We start from the raw sequence: 17119 nt of genomic DNA, 5'->3' as shown, positions 1-17119 counted from the left end.
ACCTGTAACATTGACTATGAACTACCCGAGTGGAAATTCAAATTAGGATAGAATAAGAGACTGACCAGTAAACACTGATTTTGATCAATTTTGGATCAGAAATGTAACTCTTGTTTGGGTCCATGCTTGGTCAAAATTCTAGGATTCGATCTTCCTGGACCGGATCCGATACGGATCTAGTCGAAATTTGACTGATCAGAATAGGATCACAATTCACTCCGCCGCAATGGATACAGATACTCCATTCAGAATCTCATCAGATCCTGATCCGAAAGTCTAATCAATAAATTTTGACCAATATTGAACCTAAAACTAATGTAGTTCCAAGCTAACTGAGTGAAATTTCCACTCGGGTATGTCATCCACTTCGAACCTCTGATTTGAATGAAATGCATCGACCAATCTCCAACATTTGCTCTGGTATTTTCGAATACAAAGTGAACTTGGAAATTTCCCAATCGCTACATGATGAAAATTAACTTACAATACCGTGATATTTATTTTTTTCCGATTTTTCAGACAAACTATTATTTTTGTAGAAATTATAATTCACTAAAATAATATAATTTTTTCGGACCAGTCTTTTACCTTAATTTATCTCTCGAAATAAATTTTGAGATATCTTCAAAAAAAACTGATCAATAAGAAGTGAAATTCCTTTGTTGAAACATTCTATAACAAAAGACTTTCCAATTCTAAATGAACCCAATTAGGGTTCTGAGGCAATTCATCAAAGAAACACTTTCCATTCTCAAAATAAAACAGAGACACTGTGATTGATTTTTTGTCTGGTGAAATCATAATTCATCATCTATGGTGCAACAAAGTATTTTTGCTACTGAATGAATGAATCGTGTTTGTGCCCATGAATTTCGTTCTGCACAAGTAGTAAATTTTGTTCTGTATAAATTGTGAAGAACAACTGTTGAATTAGAGTCCAATTTAGGTTGCCAAAGAAATTAATCGAGTCAAGTTTTCCATTCTCCAACCGAAAATTTACTAATAAACAATTTATCTGTCTAAAATATACAAACAGAAAAATGGTTCATTTGAATTGAATAAACTTTATTGGAGTCAAAGAAATTGTTTAGTTGATGCTAATTTGGTGCTCTCAGTGTTGATGTGTTTTTTTTTCACCCAACGAATCGTGAAATATCGTCTAAGAAATAGTACATTACATGTCCGAGCCTTGGGAAACAGATCACCGTCCTCCACGTGCTTGCCATCCTCGCCTTCGGTTCGGAAGTCAATTTTGCACGTTGATATGCAGCGACAAGGGTTGGAGGGTGATACGTTTTCCATGGCGAGGTGTGTACATTAATTTTCAGGTCCCGTGACACGAAATAGTTATTTTCATCACAAGGTCCACAAAGTATTTTGTGACGAATGTGGCTTTGTAGCCCGAGCCGAAGGCGAGGCCTATAATCACATTCGTCAGAAAATACTTTTGGACTGTGTGATGAATGCAATTTTTCATCAGAAACCCCGTAAACCGCGATCAAACCGAGCGAAGCGAGGTTAGAATCGCGGTTTACCGGGTCTTCTCACGAAAAGGTTTTTTTTCATTGAATAACATTTCACTCCACGATTACCTTTCATACAGTAAAATTTGCCACAATTTCCTAGGTAATTTTCATCCAACTTTTCCCTCCGTGTAAATATTTTCTATTTTTCGAGAAAATAATTTCACTACCGAGGAGTTGAATCTTGTTTATAGCAATAAATCGTGTCCTAGAAGAAAATTAAATAAAAAAAAAATAACATGCAAATGCATCCATTTCCTGCCTGAACTCAACAAATTAAATAAAAAGTAGGGGAGGGTGGGGGTAATACGGACCACTGACAGAAAATTATTTTTTTTCCTTCAAATCACTAAATGTGTTGAATTCAGTAGCGAAGTGGTAAAACGGATTAAGTCGACTCATCTCCCAGTTAGTTTTTGAAGAATATTTCCGAATCTAAGAGAGATAGCGAAATTTTCGTAACCACAATGTTTGGTGAATGACTAAATTTAGGGTGGATGTGGGATGAAAATGTGGAGGGAGTTGTTGGGAAAATTACTGATGAGCCGGATTTAAAAACCACACTTTATTTTGTGGGATCGAACCACTTTGTCAAAACTATTTACACTCTTTGGAAATTTTAATAGTTGAATGTCTAATTAAATTGATGATTGTCTTTCACTGTAAATTCGTTGAGTCACTGACTTTAGGCTGAATTTAATCAACAGAGGTGATGTACTGAACAAAACGGTGATCTTACAAAGACCGGTGATGTACTTGTTTACTAGTGAGTTAGGTGAGGTTCAATGAGCTACTGTACTCGGTGAGGTGCAATAGAAAACTTGTACAGGTGATTTGCCCGAGATAGACTTGTACGGTGAGAGGCTAAGCCTAAACTGATTCGCGCGTGTTTCGGTGACTTATGACTGATGACCCGAAGGGTCCCGGAGATTTTCGAAGTAGGCCGATGGTCGACCAGAATGTTCTGGAATTTTAGTTGCGTTTCAAACACACAATTATTGTAGCTCTCAATCGGCTCTACAAAAAAGGTTATAACAACAATTTTTCTATCTCCCTTAGATTCCGAGATATTCATTGAAAACTGGCCAATAGTCAAAACTGACTTATACCGCTTTACCACTTCTACTAAATTAAAAGTGAGTTTCTTGGATCGTAACCGTCACAAGGGTTTCATACACAACAAGTGTCGTTGAACCACAATTTGATCAAATTTGCTAATCACCTCAAACCACAAATAACTTTGCATTTTTGTTTTTGCTTCTGAATGGATTATCAATTTTCTATCAGTGGTCCGTTTTGCCATAGGAGTCCGTTTTGCCCTACCCTTCCCTAACTGTATCAGTTTCACAATCAATTCTCAAGGATAAGCAATTTCTCAATGAGCCTGATAATACATCTTGAAGCCTCAGCAAAAAATCGATCGTCCTTGCACCATTTCATATAATTATCATTAATGCAGAGGACGACAGGTGTAACTCTTGCGGTACATCGAATCCATTCCTCGGATTACGGTAAAATGCCGGAGTCAAGTGGGCAGCAAAAGAGAACGGTTTCCTCACTAAATTCCTCGTTACGAGAACATGATCTACTCTGTGATATAACAAACTGCGAACTGTGACATGAAGTCAATCGATGCGGGAAATAATAGAAAATTGTGATAGGAGTTATTCATCTCGAGTGTAAAATATTATTTGGCGGTAAATTGCCTTACTTGCATAATCGGGGAAATGTGGAACGAGGAAACAATTGAAATCATTGAGGAATAGTATACATGAGTATATGTGGGTACCATACACGGAGAGGAAAGTGTAGCAAAAATTATCCCAATGTATATGACAGACGTGAGGCGAAAGTCAATTTCGGGCAGTTTTTAAAGTCTAGGAAAGTCAAACGTGTCCATTTCGAAAAGAACATGGCACTATAAGTTCAATTTTTACTGAAATGATTTCATATTAATAAAAAAAAAAGTGAAATTTATCCGATGAACGATGAATTCGATGAACGTTGTTAGTACTTGGATGGCTGACCGCTTAGGAACACCCTCGCCCAAAAATTTCGGAAGGTAGGCACGGTGTAGTGGCCTAATGTGCCCCTCTAGTCAGTGTGACAGAAGGGCTCTGCACAATCGGCCGGCTGTACGACTGGGGTTTTCCATGGTTTTCCGTGCAGTCCTAGCCCGAATGTGGTACAGTGAAGAGTAAGACGGCCCATGGTAACGCAGTTTAAAAAAAATCAGAAGAGAGAAGTGGGAGAGGCAAGGCAGACGAATATACGGCGAGAAATTTTTGATAAAAATTATCCTACCATTTTATACAAGTGTATCGTGAGTCATCCTTTTCTCATTTCTATCCCGAAATTTAGTAAAAATGAATATATAATGATCAAATTTTATTCTACTTTGGAGAAATTTTATCCTGACGCATATAAATTTTACCTTTCCAGTCCAATAATTTTTATGTAGATACCAACGAAAATTCTAGAACGGTTGGTAAGTTTTACCCTACCGGTACAGCAATTTTTACTCTACCGGCACGGTAATTTTTATTTTTATCACGATAAAATTTCTTTTTTTTTTTTTTTTCGTTATTTTACATCGCTTCGACCCGGTTAGGGTATACTGCGATGATGATCAAGACTTTAAATGGTTAGATCGCACCATTCTAGCCGGGCGGGATTTGAACTCGGAACCTTTCGCATGTGAAGCAACGAACTTACCCACTGCGCCAAGTCACCGGGAATGATAAAATTTCTCTAACGTAGAATAAAATTTGATCATCATATATTAATTTTTACTAATTTTCGGGATAGAAATGAGAAAACGATGACTCATGATACACTTTTATAGAACGGTAGGGTAATTTTTATCAAAAATTTCTCACCGTGTGGGGAGCCGATAAAACCGTAATGGTAGTAGGAAAGAAATATCAATAAAAAAAAATAATAAAAGATTCCAGATAGATAATTGCAAACAATCAAAAACTCCTCGATGTAGTTGAAAGGTGCACAACTTTTCGAACGCTCTGAGCGTTCCTCTTGAATACTTCGAATACTTTTTTCGTAAAACGCGGCCGTACGCTGAAAAACAAAAAGTTCTTTGATAAATACCTATATATTCACTTCTATTAAGAAACTCATAGCTCGAAAATTAACGAGAATAAAACATTTTACACTGATAAAGAAAAAACTTTCGTCGAGAGATTCAGTACTTGTCCCAACGACGAGGATGATTTACTTACGACAAAAAAGTGATCTCACAACCAAGTCTAGTTGAATGAATTTAGTCGATAGTTCTTAAGTCTCGAATTCAAAATATTTCAATGCAAAAACCACTTGAAAAGTATAAAATCTCTTGACGAAAGGTTTCTTTTCTCTGTGAGAGATATTTTCTTCTTGTCAATTTACGTGTCAGAAGTTTCTTGATCCAAGTAAAGACGCACTTTTCAAACAACTTATTTTTTCTCAGTGCAGAAACAGCAACAGATTCATCATATGTAAAATTACCGTTCAAAACTAATAATTTCTCCTTGACAGCCCATTGCGATCTGCCGGTAAAAATGATTGATAGTAAAAATAAGTGGACATTCACGATAACAAAAAGCTATTCTCATTACATTTCCGTTCCACCCCACGATTACATTTTCTTCGGTAATTTTATCCACATCTTCGGGACCATTTTTATTATACATTTCTCTCCCTGTGCCATTCATATTCTCAGTTACTATTGAAGTTGCAGTTGCAGTTGCAGTTCAACTAGAGCATTAGTATGAATACATATACTCGCATTATACTTGACCAAGTCTCAACGAGGTATGAACACTGCTTAGTGATCATATAAACTCGGGAAAAGCTGGTTTTATTTGTTACTGTTCTGAGATACTGGATATCGAGTGGCGACTCGGTTTCATACATTTATAATCTACTTTCCACCTGGAATAAAATGCTGGTCTTATTATACTTTGTGGTAATTCAATAAAGCGTGCGGAAATTCATTCTCTGAAAATCCGGACATTGAAAATATAGAGATATTATTTTCATCGCAATTATTGTATTTTTATCGAAAATAATTGTCGAATGGAAATTTTCGTATTTTTCCGCACACATTGTATATTTAATGCTCAAGTGCAACCGCATTCGTATTATTCAAACTATTTTCTTCGTAGTAAATTCTTCTGAACTGTTGCGGAGTGAAAGGATGAATGTGGTTGCTAGGTTTTTAAACTGAAATATTTTTAATTTTAGTTATTTAAAATGATATGCGTGGGTTTTAAGAGCTCATTACATCTTCACAGTTGAGAGAAATAATCCTTCGGGGGATTGGGAAGAACAATTATACTCGCATTCTGATTTTTTCAGAATTATCATGATTTTACTGGATTCATTGTGCGCAGTCGAAGAACGGTAGGAAAACTAATGAAAGTATCAATGGATTCTTTACTAGAATTGGTATTGCCATTCTAATTGTTTCTTTGCATTCTTGTGTGGAGAGATAGTATGAGTTTTTTTTATAAACATCTTCTAATCTTGACTTGAGTCAGACTGAAAAATCGACTTGAATCAAACCGATAAATCGATTTGAATCAGGTCTCCATCTGTTACCTGAAATCGATAGAATTTCGGCGTGAAAAACTCAGCTTTTCGGTGTGATTCAAGTCGATCTTTCGATTTGATTCAAATCGATTTTTCGGTTTGATTCAAACCGATTTTTCGTTTACCACTTCCCCGCAGAATTAACTTCTCACAAGAAATAGCCTCCATCTGTCAACTCAAAGCAACAATTATCCCTTAATATCAGTCTTTCAGAAGTAGTAACGACATATCGCTAATGGGACAGTTTCTCCATATGCAACTCCACAAAGGCAATTAAGACAAGTAGAAATAAGTAATAATCCGGCCACCGCGAACATTTCCAAATAGTCAACATATCGCGTGCACACACAAAATATTATACTATAACACATCTGAGCGCTGAAAGGTCAGGTCCTGGTTATACCAGCGTGACCAAGAGTATAGCACGAGTTACAATTCTACGGTCACCCTGCATTCAACGCGGTTTTGTTTTTTTATTGAAATTTTTTTCCTCGCATGCAGGCGCACAGGCGAACGGCGCGCGACTAGGCGTGGACTGTGATCGCACGAGAAATCTAGTAATGCATATTTATGAAGTTTGTGTCTAGGATTTCTGAACGTGCAGATTTTATATTTAATATAAGAATTTATTGAAAATCAGCGAGAGCGGGGCGAAATGGATCATCTCTGAGCTAAATAACTCCAATTAAAATGTGATGCTTATTTTGTTTCATTTATTGTTTACTCCATTTATATTTTTTTATTTCGAATGAAAAATTTAAAGTTGGACGGTTCTAGGCAATTGAAAATATCACAAACTTCAAATACGGGCGTTCTGGTATGACGCCATAGCCGAAACAATTTCAATTGAATATATACGTTATTAATTTTTCATTATTTATTTAAATAAAAAAACACGTGTCTAATGTTTTTCACTCGATTTTCATATCCGGCAATACAAATTTTTTTCATAATCGCGATTTTTGTTACACTTTATTTCCGTAGGCTGTTTTCCTTTCACTTTCTGCACTGCTGGACAAAAATGGAAATTTCATGGAGAGTTCAGCGGTAATTTTCGCGGGAGCGATATTGAATGCAGGATAAGGAGGGGGGGCATGAAATTTTCAATTGCAATGACAATTCTCTCAATTTTGATTTGGAACTATCAGAGGGCAATATTCGGGGTCACGCGATACTTTCACATCAGTTTTATTTTGATTATTTTCTCCAATCTGATCTTGACCAATCAGAGTGCTGTATTCGGGGTCACGTGATTCGGTTTTCGACCAATCGGAGCGCAGTATTTGAGGCTACCCGACAGATTTATTTCGGATATTTCCTCCTAGCTTTTGAATGTTTTGCAGTAGTTCTTCATTTTTGTCGGCCCACTTCAGAAAATCGGATTATTCTTTTTTTTACGGTCTCGGAGTCCCTTTTCAGGTCCCATTCGGCACTCTATCCAACCCTATGCATGCAGCTGTGGATTCTACACTGTACCGCATTCGCACTCCTATAGAACATAGAGGCATGGAGAAACCACAGACAACCCATACCGGTACAGGCGGTTCCTTCCGGTGAAAAATTCGGTTCCACGGGGAATCGAACTTACAACCTTTCGCACACTAGACTTGCGTCTAATCCACTCGGCCACCGACGTCGGTATCGGATTATTCTATCAACACAATTTGTTCAAATCTTCCCTAATTCACCTCCTGATGTTGTCCATTGCACTCTGATTGACCGAAATTCGACTGGGAAAAATAATCCGACAAATACCTCTCAAGCTTCAAAATTAATCGGGTTTTTCTCTCAAGCTCCGCTGCAAACAAGCAATTATGCCAAGTTTTTATTTTAGTTATGTTGAAGGAAACTGATGGCGAAACATGGCAACGTTGAGGGAGGTTAGAGTGCGCGCGGCGGAGGCCATCGTATAAACTCCGCCAAGGCATACACTATAGATTCTATAGTACAGTATAGAATTGTATCGGGACACACGAATACCAACTGCGCCGAACAAAAATCCGTGGTTGTCAAATCTCTCATGAAAATTTTTATTTCTTAAAAAATTCAGATAAATAATATTTAGGAATAAAAATTATTTGGAATTGATTAATCATGAATACTAATTGCAAGGAAACCCAAACGACGAAATTGCAATCCACCCGTGAACTTTTCGTCATTTTATTATTTTTTTTTCAAAGGATGCAGTGGAGTGTCGGAACTTTCGATATTTCCCCCTACGCCATTGCCGCAAAATTTACTGCGGAAGTTCCTCTACAAAAAAATTCAACTGTTAGGGTGTACCTAATACCGTATTACCTATTTGAGTTATGACCTTATAATTTCACAACAGTGTATTAGTATGAAACTTCCAAAGTATGGAACCATTAGACTGTTGGATGATCCTTACACTGAGAAAAAAAATTATTTTTGCCAAATACTCATTTACTTGAGAAAAGCATTTTTTTTTTTAAATCATATTTCTCCAATTGAATTATTCCCAGGCGTGCCTGATTAGGCTTCAATTATGACAATGATGTTGCTCTCGAGGATGACTGTGTTGCACATAACCTTGGATGAAGTCCTTCAGTAATGATTATTCATTTTTCCTAAATTTCTTATTTTCTGCAGGGAAGAATTTCAATTAATTTTTGAATGTTTATAGTTATTGAGGGAGTTCACTGAAGGTTACAAGTAACATGGTCATCCTCTAGAGCAATATAATTATCATAATTCGTGAGAATTGCCTGGGAATGGCTCGGCTGGAGAAATACGGTATTGAAAAAATAAATACTTCAGTGTATTGTTTGAAAATCCATCATGACTGAATTCAATGATCCAGAAACATTGCGCCCGTTCCCGGGATCGAACCCGAGAACTCCACCTCCGAAAGCCAATACCTTGTCCACTTAACCATACAATCAACTTGTTTGATACCCTTTTGAATAAAATTGAATTTCCATTAGAGAAAAAAATGGAATTCCCAATTATTTAGCAGCAGCAAAACGAAGATTTCTCAATTGACTTGAATTTATAACTAAAATATGATAATTTTGAACGAAACTATGCTGAATTCGCAATTAATCGAAAATTCAAAAATGTTTTTACCTGAATTTCCATAATTTTAATCAATTTTGATGGAAGAACTGAACTGAAATTTACAGTTTCTACTGATTTTTTTAATCAAATTGTGAAATTTCAATGACGAAGTTCCTCAAAATCTCAGTGACATTGTCACTCGATCCAAATTTAGATAAAAAATTTATAACAGGGCCTTCATGAGATTGAAACAACCACAGGGAAGAATCTCTTAACTCAATTCAATAATCCAGGAATATCGCACCAGTTCCCGGGATCGAACCCGAGACCTTCGTCTCCAAAAGCGAGCATCTCATCCACTCGACCATAAACTCAACTCGTGATAGATTTTATTACACCAAAGTATATTATGTAGATTTTATTCAGTCCAAAAAGGGCATTTGGAACGTGCGATTAAATTATTTTATTACTGGACAAGATGTAACGGTTGAGATTGATGATTTTCACGCGATAGATCGGCATTTCTATTCGTCTACTTTCGCTGACATAAGGAGCAGGTGGAAATTCCTTTTACGAGTGATACCCAGGTGAATGCATAACTCCGATCGAGTAAGTACGTCCGAGATGAGGCAAGACTATAAATTAAGTTTAATGTTCGGATATCGAGATCCTATGAATGGGACCAAGAAGATGCCGATAATATTCTTTCATTTCCTCGAAAATCATCTTTTATTATTAATATAATTATAATTGATGCTGAATCTAATATGACATCTGATAGCTATACAATTGAAACTATTGAAATTATTCTTCCGAATTATGTTGTGCGTATCCCCCTTCGAATTCCTATTATAAACCATTTGAAGGATGCCTGTGAAGCTTGTGGAGATACGACTGTAATCTGGATCTGTCATCATTCTGTTCTCTGGAGTAATCCTGAAGAGATCGTCGACTGTATTTTGCCTAGTCAATTAATAAACTATCCTATCCTATGAATGTGACCATATTGCTAGAATTTTTTTTTAAATTTCATGGAAGATATTGTAGTAAATCTCATGAGAGTAACATTGAATCGAATTTAGGGAAAAAATGGTTATGAAATTTCAAGTTTTAAGTAGAATTCACGGAAATTCATGAGTTCTCAGTGGGAGTGAGATGGAAATTTCAGAACTTGATTGAATTCCCAGTGGAACATGAATATTCAGAAACAAAATGACATGAATTTTCAATTTTTCCTTGAATTTTCACACACGGAGAGAAAATTCCGATAAAAATTACGTATCTTTTCCGTAATTCCGGAGCGAAATGTGATTGTAGGAAATTTTACGGAACTGTCACGGAATTTTTAGAACTTGACCACGATAAAAATTTCCGAAATTTGACACGGAAAATTCAGATGAAAATTTTTAATAGTGTAAGAAGATGTGGAGAATATTCTTTTATTTTCTCGGAATTTAACTTTAATTATTATTATAACTATAATTGAGTGATTCCAGTAATGAAATAGTACAATCAGACAAGTGGACTTGAAAGGTAATTTCTTTGCTGAAGATCTGAAACCCTCGGAAGAGCCTTTACAGTCAAAAAATTTAGGGTTCAATTTTCATTAAGCTTTGTGGAAATTTTCATCAAGTGACACTTTCACTAAAATTTCTCTCTTAAAATCGAGGATATTGGCCTATAAATAATCTTGAAAGGCAATGGAAGCGCAATTCAGTTTTATCACTTCATTATCATACTGATCCGCAATGTTAAAAAACATCGAAATGTCATGGACAGTTCAGTGGTAATTTTCAGGAGAGTCAGATTTCAGATTCATTGAAAAATCAATGAAATTTCGATTTTTAAGCAGCAGGAAGACGAGAATCCCTCAACCTACTTGAATTTTTAATCAAAACATGAATATTCAGTACCAAATTACACTAAATCTTCAATTATTCGAAAATTCAAAAATATATTAACCTGAACTTTCCTGATTTCTATCAATTTTTATGGAATAATTGAACTAAAATTTACACTTTCGATTGATTTTGCAATAAAGTTACGAGTTTTCAATTTCAAAATTTTTTAAATTTCACTGGAATTATAATGAGATGAAAATCTCCGAAAAGTACCCCGAAAATTTCCACCAAACATTTTTTAACCGTTTACTATAGTTAGATTAGATTAGATATATATGCGGCTGGTCAATATGTGGCCCAGAGTCACGTAAATCATGATCTTTTGTAACATCCGCCTTTATTTATTCAGTCCACGAGTTGCAACCCTGTCTTCTGGTTCAGGCCCAGGCATGAAAGCCTGGGCCCAAATTTTATAGCGACGAAGTGATAATAGGGGGCACTCATAAAGGATAGTTTTCTTCTTCTGCAAGATTTACTTTAAACAGGTTTGTTCTGAGTGTTGCGTGGCTTGTAAGAAGTCCTATCACCACTCTCAGATTCTTCCCACGCATTTCCAAAAGTTCTTTGGTCCTTTTTTTAGACTGCTACTATAATTAAATAAATAGTTAAAAGCTCAATTTTTTTCAAAACAGGAGAAACTAGAAAGATTAATTACGCTTCATATGACCCACATTCTGTTCCAATGGACCATAAAAGATCCATCAGATCGGATGAAGACAAAGATACTGAGTAAACTCAACATGCGAAGGAACTGTAACTATCAAAGTGATAAAATCATGACACAGTTTTGCATGGAAACTGCATGAGGCTGCAATAGCACCCATCAAATAAAATCCAAGTAGGAGCATCAAGGAACGAAAATCTAAAAAAGTCGAGATGAATAGCGCTAATAAGACGAACGACGCACAGAACATTACTCTCTCCTGAAGCGGAGTGGAGCAAGAGGAAAAGTTTCTGAGTTTCATAACGATTATTTTTCAAATATTTCCAAAACCAAATCTTTGGAGGAGAGTGTGAGGAGATGTTTTTAGTAGCCCATCAAAATTTCTCCAAACAGAGTCATCTAACGATTTCTCTAAGCACGATTTATTGCCGACGTAATTTTATAATCAAAAGGTGAATGATAAATTGAGTCCCAAAGTCTCTCAGATTGCTTTTTCCGGCTGAATTAGAAATTAACAAGAGGCTGTCGAAATTAATTTTGTAAGCCATGATTAATTCCATTTCCATTAAAAAAAAATATTTTCAAAACTCTATGAAAAATTGAATTTCAATTGGTGTTAAGGAAGAGAGTTTATTAAAGTTTATATCTTTAAAGAAAATTCATGAAATTCCGTTAATCCCCTATTGAAAGAATTTTTAAAAAATTTCATGACTTCACACACACATACGTATTGTTGCGTATTTCTTCTCTCCTGGGAAGATTTATTTCATTCATCCTGATCAATATTTATGAAAATGGAAATTTCATGGAGAGTCGACTAGTCATTTTTAGAGGAGTGACATATTGTTTGTTTTATTGGAAAAAAATGAGAAAACTTCCAATTTCACTAAAAATTCAATAAAATTCAAATTTTTTGAGCAGCAGGAAGAACAGAATTCCCCCATTTACATGAATTGTCAATTAAAACGACTATTCAGTACCGAATTACCGTCAATTCTCTGAAATTTTTCGATTTCTTTCAATTTTCATGGAATAATCGAACTTAAATTCACAATTTCGGTTGATTTTATCATCAGATTTTCAATTTTTAATCACGAAATTCCTTGAACTTTCAGTGAAACTAGCACTTGATCAAAAATTTAAGGGGAGACTACTGTGAATTTCAAAAGTCGCGGGCTATTGGAATGAGATTTCTCATATATTTTCCTCATATCATTCGCAAAAAAATTAATTGTTCATTATTCGTTTGCCCCGCAGACACTTAAAATATTAAAAATAGATAAATAATGACCAGAGCCTCCAATTTTTGGGCTAGAGGTATTATTTCAAAATTTTTGAAAAAATGTGCGCGATAACAATTACGAATTAGTTTTTTGAAATTCAACTCCGACACAGCTATTTCGTTATTTTTTTAAATAAAAATTCCACCATTTATGTAAAATAGCCCGAAAAATGTTTCTGCAAGAATTGAAAAAATATTTTTAATATTTTAAGAATAATTTTTCTGCCTATTTTACATGAATAGTGCAAATTTTTATTTTAACCAAAACGAAATTGACTGTGTTGGAGTCGAATTTCGAAAAAATAATTTATAATTGTTATTGTACACATTTTTTCAAAAATCAGAATAAGACTTCTGTATTTCAAAAATTGAAGACCCTGCACAATTTTTAACATTTTAAGCGTCTGCGGGGTAAACGAACAATGAACAATTAATTTTTTCATCACGCTGTGACGAAAAGTGAACTTTTCGGCACGCTCCGCGTGCCTAAAAGTCCAATTTCCGCCACATTGTGATGAAAAATATTGTTCGTAACTCGTGAAAAAATGTTTTTTAGCTCGTGGGATTATATCACTCGCCTTCGGCTCGTGATATAAACCTCCCACTCCCCAAAAAACACTTTTTTGCACTCGTTACGAAATATACTATTTTGCACAAATTATTTGTTTTTAGACATATATAATCGATCTTCAATGCATGAAAAATCTCACTCCAATAACCCGCCACTTTTAAAACTCATAGTAGTCTCCCCTTAAGGATGTACCGAAATTTAAGTTAAAAATTTTAAGCGACGAATATTCATTCCCGCACACTGAGAAAACGAATTGTTAGTATCTAAAAGATATTTTTATGCGACAAGTAATTTTTCCTCAATCGCTTAATTCTCCCATGCACCTCAACTCACGTGGCCCGAAAAACGTCTGATGCTTTAAAATGGTCTTGTACTTACGTATGACTTTGTCGTAAATCGACTCACTCAAATCGCGTAGAAGAATAGTCTATTTTCAATTATTCATTGTTTGCATGATTTTTTTAATGCACTTCCCTTGTTTCGATATGTAATATATTGTAAAATACGACACCGTTTAAATAATAAATTCGTTTATTAAATAAAATGGGGTGAAAAGAGTGAAAGAGCTAAGATAAAAGAATGATGATCGACAAAGAGACGATGGTACATGAAGTTGGTTGAGGGAGAAAAAGGGTAAATACGCAACAATATTCATCATGTAACGGGGAAAGATAGTGAAAATGTGAATCTACTCGAGTTCCGTGCAGCGCGAACATTCTGAGATTTAAGTAATTGAAAATAATTTACTTCTCTCAAGTAAATATGATTTACATATTAGGAGATTTTTCTCTCGGCGCATATATTTGTCAGATATATGCCGAAGTATATAATTTGTGTTGAAATGATCGGCTTTGCGGTCAAAAGACCCCTGTCACGGAAATTCCAACGTCAATGTATCAGCTCCTCCTGTCACTTATTGTTCGGAGTTTGAAAAAATCAATTCAGTTGACCACACAGGAGTGAAATCTTATTTTGACAGTATTTGAAATTTTTTTCGTTGACAGTAAAATAAGTGCCTTGGCACGGTTTCAAATTATTTTCTTATTGACTGTGGAAAGTGATTCAGAGATATTGTTGACAATCAAATTTGTCAATCATGTTCCATGAGAAAAATTTCTGAAAAAGTTCCACAATGATTATCATAAGCCTGACCGATGCAATTCAAAATTATTCAGTGAACATCCAAGTGTTGGCAAGCATCGCAGCAATAACATGCAAAAGTGCCCATCCAAGCATACATTGTAATGACTTCCGTTCCTTCAATCGCCCTCTCATCACCACATTATTACGCTATTCAATAATTCAACTGAGATTTCCGATGGTTTCACGGAAATTCGAACCCCTGGGCACGACGAATTTCGAAATGCCACTCAATAAGCATATTTAATTTCGTGATAGGTTTTTCTCTGGGGTAATAACCTATGTATTATCGACAATTTGAAATGTCTGCTTACGTTAGTGGCAGGTCCACGGAGGCAATCAGACGTGACGAACAGCAACGCCAACACGAGGATCGCCGTAAACCAAGACCTCCTCGCCATTCTGAAATGACGAAAAGAATTGAATTTCATTATTTTTGCTATTTTAACTGTTTGCTATTGCAACTGTCCATTTTTATGCTCTCGGTTTCACTTGAGGGAAAGTTTTCAGGATTCATTCAACACTTCATTATAATATCGTTTCTAAAAAAGTGAATTTGACGAATGAGTGATCGAAACGAGCGACATTGAATCCGATTCATTTAATTTAATTTAATAAAGATTTCTCGATAAATTTATATATATAAGATATATTTTTAACAAAATATAACAACAGCTTATGATACCTTAGTAACTACGTCCTCAGCCTTTCACTGAGAGAAAAAATTATTCCTGCCAAGGATTGATATTCTCGTCAGAAGATAATATTTTTTCAGAACGAATTTTTCCAGGACAGTCATTTTCAGAGAGTCCAAGTCTATCCTCAAAAATTACAGTGATGTTGAACAATCTGATTATTATGCTACATATGACCTTGACAAAATGTTCTCCGATATCTTCCGGATTTTACAAATTGGCGATTTTCTCAGGTAAAGAAAATTGGAATAATTCCAAATGTTAATAATTATTATTGGAGTTTCTTCGAGGTCATATGCAGAAGAATATTCTTATAGATCACCATAATTCTCACGCTTGGAACTGATTTCGGAGCACCTGGAAATGACTGGCCTGGAGAAATACGTTCCAAAAGAGATATTTTCTTCTACTAAGAGTATGAAAAAGATATCACCAATAACATTTTCTTGGAAGGAATAAATTTTTTTCTCAGTGTTAGCTTTTAACTTTTTTGAATCTTAATTGTTGTCGCGAGAAAAATTAACTGACATAATGAGTTCATGTTACCACTTCCATACGTCTAATGGAGTAAGGTGTGGCTAGGGAAAAATTTCAAATTCTAGAAAAATCCTAAGGGAATTCGATTTAGACGGAAAATAAGTGGGAAATTGCTTCCGTCACAACACAGCAAAAACGAATGTCGGAATTTTACGCACCTTTTGTAGACATTTTTCAAACACTACAAAACCTCTGAATAAAATGAAAAATTGTCTGAATTTCATACGAACAGATGCATAAACATCTGGATTTATAATTGAAATTGAGATAAATTTTCATTTGGTTCAAACGTCTTTTAGTGTCTGAAAAATGTCTACAAAATGTGTGTGAAATTCAGAGATTCGTTTTTGTTGTGAACATAGTCAATATATTTTTGCCAATAAATTAGCAATTTTCTTTCGAATGGAATTTCTATGACGATGTATTTTGAATTAAATTCAATGATTCATTGGGCTCAACATTGCCCCAACGTTGGCGCACTGATAGACTGATTCTTTTATTCCAAACGAGATTTGTTAACTATTAACGAATGGTAGAGTTGAATATGACCAAATGAATATTCGTTAATAGTTAACGAATGGTTCTCTTAAAAGGCTCTTTAAATGTGCATTTCTAAACTATTAACGAATGAACATTTGGTGAGACTGAATAGACCCTCGTCGCCAATCAAATCCATTCGTTAACAATAACTAATCCTTTCTGTCAGTAGCCAACGTTGTCCCAACGTTGATCGCCAACATTGTCTCAACACGGAGAGAAATTCTCTAGAAAAATTCTAATGCTAGCACGTGAAAAAAGGCGCAAAGTGACGGCCAGGGAAAATTCCAGTGCCAGCACTGAAAATTTGATTGAGTAGCAAGTGAATTTTTCCCATCTTTATACGAAATTTTCACAGAAATCCCCGGAAACTTTTACGACCGCTTCCGTTACCCCTTAACAGCACTAGAATTTTTCATAGCCGATGGATTAAATTTTTTTTCAGTACCAGCCCTGGCATTTTTATAAAGAATTTCTCCTCGTGAACATTAGAATGTTTTCTTTCGCAGAATATTGCTTGGAAAATAATTTTTTTCAGCCATAGAGGATGCAGTCAATCTTATGATCGCACTCGGTCAGAATGGTATTGGAAAGAATATATTAAATCCCAATTGGAGTCATTTAAAGTCACATACATAGCATATTCGAACTTCTGAGGCCAAAA

General features: G+C 35.2%; 1 protein-coding gene across 1 annotated transcript in view; it reads right to left on the bottom strand.

Moving 5' to 3' along the window:
• LOC107041655 (mucin-5AC) overlaps nucleotides 1-15087 on the bottom strand; it is a 100601-nt gene extending 85514 nt beyond the window's left edge. The window contains exon 1 of the mRNA XM_015262296.2: nucleotides 15001-15087. Coding sequence (XP_015117782.1) covers nucleotides 15001-15087 — 87 coding nt within the window. The remainder of the gene's footprint in view (nucleotides 1-15000) is intronic.
• Between the last annotated feature and the right edge of the window lie 2032 nt (nucleotides 15088-17119).

The sequence above is a fragment of the Diachasma alloeum genome, unplaced genomic scaffold, assembly GCF_001412515.2.
Source record: "Diachasma alloeum isolate Michigan unplaced genomic scaffold, Dall2.0 Dall_scaffold_00371, whole genome shotgun sequence".
Lineage (NCBI taxonomy): Eukaryota > Metazoa > Arthropoda > Insecta > Hymenoptera > Braconidae > Diachasma > Diachasma alloeum.
Note: the sequence above shows the minus strand (reverse complement) of the source record. Positions and strands in the feature narration are given on the sequence as shown.